A 3,647-nucleotide genomic window follows, 5' to 3' on the forward strand; every position below is an offset into this window, starting at 1 on the left:
GCCACCTTAGGTGTATGTGGCTGGCGCCTTAGCCGCTTGAGCCACAGGCGCCGAGCCTTCACTGTATATTCTAATGTCACTACAAAACATTAGAAAACTTTTTTCAATAGCTTTCTACAACAGAATTATACCATACACATTTTAAACAGGAAAGCATGACTTACAGTTGCTGAATACTGTATCTTCGTTGTCTATATTCCCCTATCATCAAACACTTAGGTGTTTACTTCTCATTTGACAAGTGATACTGTGATGGGCACTCTTCTCTATAGAGCTTTGTGTAAACTCTAGTTCCTTAGGATAAACTCTTACATGTGGAATTCCAGTGTCAGTTTTTATAAAAGACATTTACCATGTGATCAGACTTATCTCCAGAAAACTCCCAATTTGTAGACTGGGTGTGGTAGCTCATACCTGTAATCCTAGTACACTGAGAGGCTGAGGCGGTTGGATTGCCTGAGCTCAGGAGTTGGAGACCAGCCTGAACCAGAGCAAGACCCTGTCTCTTAAAAATAGCCTGGCATTGTAGTGGACATCTGTAGTTCCAGCTACTTGGGAGACTGAGGCAAGGGAATAACTTGAGCCCAGGAGTTTGACGTTGCTGTGACCTATGACACCAGGGCACTGTACCAAGGGCAACAAAGTGAGACTGTCTCAAAAAAAGAAGTCCCATTTTCTACAACCACTGCAGTGTCTCAGAGATCTCATTATGCTGTGCCCTTTCCAACACTCTGGAATTAACCATTAATCTGGTAATGTGCTAGGTGAAGAAATCCATCTTAGTCATCACAAATCATCAGCTTTTTAAAGTCACTTATTTAGGCTGGGCACAGTGGCTTATTTATGCCTGTAATCCTAGCACTTTGGGAAGGATTGCCTGAGCCCAGGACTCCAGTTTGGGCAACACAAAAAGACAAGTTAGTTGGGCATGGTGCTGTCCGTGTTACTCCTAGCCACTTGGGAGGCTGAGACAGGATTGCTTGATCCCAGGAATTCAAGGTTGCATTGAGCCAGGACTGCACCACTGCACTCCAGCCTGGGCAACAGAGCAAGACCCTGTTAGTCATGCATTTGTTAAGTCAACAGAGCAAGACCCTGTCAGTCATGCATTTGTAAGTCAATAAACCAGTCAATCAGTCAATAAACCCAGTAAGCAGATTGCTCAAATTCTCACATTGAGAATTGTGAGAATAAGATAGCATGAGGGAACCCAGTACTTTAAGGGGGAGAGATGGAAGAAAGAGAAGTGTCAGAAATAATGAAAGGAACACAGCATCTGAGGCAGGCAGATGAGGGTAAATTTCATCCCCTTGGCAGTTGTGAAAGGGGCTAAAAAGTGCTATGGCAGCTAAAGCCTGTATGTGTCTGGATAAACATCTTCATTGGTATTTTATGGTTCAGGACAAAATGTTCTGGGTGAGAGGTAAGTTATCAAACCTGTTTAAAAGCTTGACCAAAAACACCTTCAACCTTTTGTATTTCTTCCAAGGGAATACAACATAATTGCTTTTCTAACTTTTTGCAGACTGGAAGATTTCTACATCACCACCAGAGCAAGCTAGTTCTGAAGAATCATCCCAAGACACAAATAAAGAGATGCCCTCTGGGGAGTCAGACCACAGGATCAGTGAACTTACAAAGAGCTTCAATCTGAGGCCAGTCCTCTCTCCACAACAGAGAGTTCCTATAGAAGAAGCAAGATCTCACAAATGTAAGACATACGCCAAGGGCTTCAAGAATTCAGAAATAACTCAACCTCACAGAGCAAAACCGTACACATGTAACGAATGTGGCAAAGCTTTCAGTTACTGTTCTTCCCTCTCTCAGCATCAGAAGAGCCACACTGGGGAGAAGCCCTATGAGTGCAGTGAGTGTGGGAAGGCCTTCAGCCAGAGCTCGTCTCTCATTCAGCACCAGAGGATTCACACAGGAGAGAAGCCTTATAAATGCAGTGAATGTGGAAAAGCCTTCAGCCAGAACGCAAACCTCACAAAACACCAGCGAACTCATACAGGAGAAAAGCCCTACAAATGCAGTGAGTGTGACAAAGCCTTCAGTGACTGTTCAGCCCTCGTTCAGCATCAGAGAATTCATACCGGGGAGAAGCCCTATGAATGCAGCGACTGTGGGAAGGCCTTCCGCCACAGCGCAAACCTCACAAACCACCAGCGCACTCACACTGGGGAGAAGCCCTACAAATGCAATGAGTGTGGGAAGGCCTTTAGTTACTGTGCAGCGTTCATTCAGCACCAGAGAATTCACACAGGGGAGAAACCCTACAAATGTAATGCTTGTGGGAAGGCCTTCAGCCAGAGTGCAAACCTCATAAACCATCAGAGGACTCACACTGGGGAGAAACCCTACAGATGCAGTGAGTGTGGAAAGTCTTTTAGCCAAAGTACAAATCTTATAATCCACCATAAGACTCACACTGGGGAGAAGCCATATAAATGTAATGAGTGTGGGAAATTCTTCAGTGAGAGCTCAGCCCTTATCCGACATCATATAATTCACACTGGAGAAAAACCTTATGAGTGTAATGAATGTGGAAAAGCATTTAACCAGAGTTCATCCCTTAGTCAACACCAGAGAATTCATACTGGCATGAAGCCCTATGAATGCAGCGAGTGTGGGAAGGCCTTCAGGTGTAGCTCAGCTTTCATCAGACATCAGAGACTTCATACTGGAGAGTAACTGGTAACATGGTGGGAGTAGAGAGAGCCCCCCTACATGCCAACTGATAACAGATGTAGTGATCTCACACAACTGCTGAATGCTTGGATACATCTGGGTACCCCTACTTTTTAGTTTGTAATCCAGACCACACACAAGACACCTGCAATAAACAGTCACTATTTTACATGTTGCATATGGGAGCTCAAGAGCTAACATTTTTCATAATCATTCAACAATATGACTTAAATTTTGGTTTAGAGATAAGACAAAAGTACTTTATATGACCAACAGGCAAGAAACCAGGTTGTTAGAATATACGATCAAATCAATGAGTGAAGAACTGTTTCTACATCAAGGCCAGGTCTTCAGCAGTGCTAATAATTTGTACTTAATGTGATTAATTAGAAATGCTGCAAAAGAACTAATAGCATTGGCCAGAAATGATTTGAGAAATACCAATGTATCCAATGGGGGGGGGGGTGGTTTGAATAAAAGAATTCTAGGGTAGGGTGACCAGACATCCCGCTTTTGAACAATTTGTCCCATGCTGGGGAGTTTTAAAAAAGTCCTGATTTTTGGAAAGAATGCATGAACAGGCAGAGAACAGGAAGGGAATATTCGGTTTTCGGCTGCCATGTGGCTATTTCTCCAGAATATGAGTTTTATATTATTTTTGTTAATTTTATAATGTTAAACGGTAATAATAAATAATTGTTGAGAAGTGATTATCAAGAACTGCTTATCAAAGTTCGCATTGTTGTCAGGCCCTGCCCCGCCCCGCCTCCTGCCCCCCTCTCCCATGTTGTCCCACTTTACAAATGTTAAAATCTGGTCACCCTATTCTAGGGCCAACTTTTAAATACTAGAAATCTCCCTGGGGGCAGGGAATCATAAGAAAAGCAGCTGCCAGCTCGGTGCCTGTGGCTCAATCGGCTAAGGCGCCAGCCACATACACCTAAGGTGGCGGGTTC

General features: G+C 43.7%; 1 protein-coding gene across 3 annotated transcripts in view; it reads left to right on the forward strand.

Annotated features, from left to right (window-relative positions):
* Positions 1-2,867, forward strand: part of ZNF79 (zinc finger protein 79) — a 31,194-nt gene extending 28,327 nt beyond the window's left edge. For all 3 annotated transcript variants that reach the window (XM_012802385.2, XM_023510486.1, XM_023510485.1), the window contains one exon: positions 1,526-2,867. In XM_012802385.2, the coding sequence (XP_012657839.1) occupies positions 1,526-2,694 (1,169 nt within the window). In that variant the 3' untranslated portion in view covers positions 2,695-2,867. The remainder of the gene's footprint in view (positions 1-1,525) is intronic.
* The last annotated feature ends 780 nt before the right edge of the window (positions 2,868-3,647 follow it).

The sequence above is a fragment of the Otolemur garnettii genome, unplaced genomic scaffold (genome assembly GCF_000181295.1).
Source record: "Otolemur garnettii isolate 467f Iridium unplaced genomic scaffold, OtoGar3 scaffold00014, whole genome shotgun sequence".
NCBI lineage: Eukaryota > Metazoa > Chordata > Mammalia > Primates > Galagidae > Otolemur > Otolemur garnettii.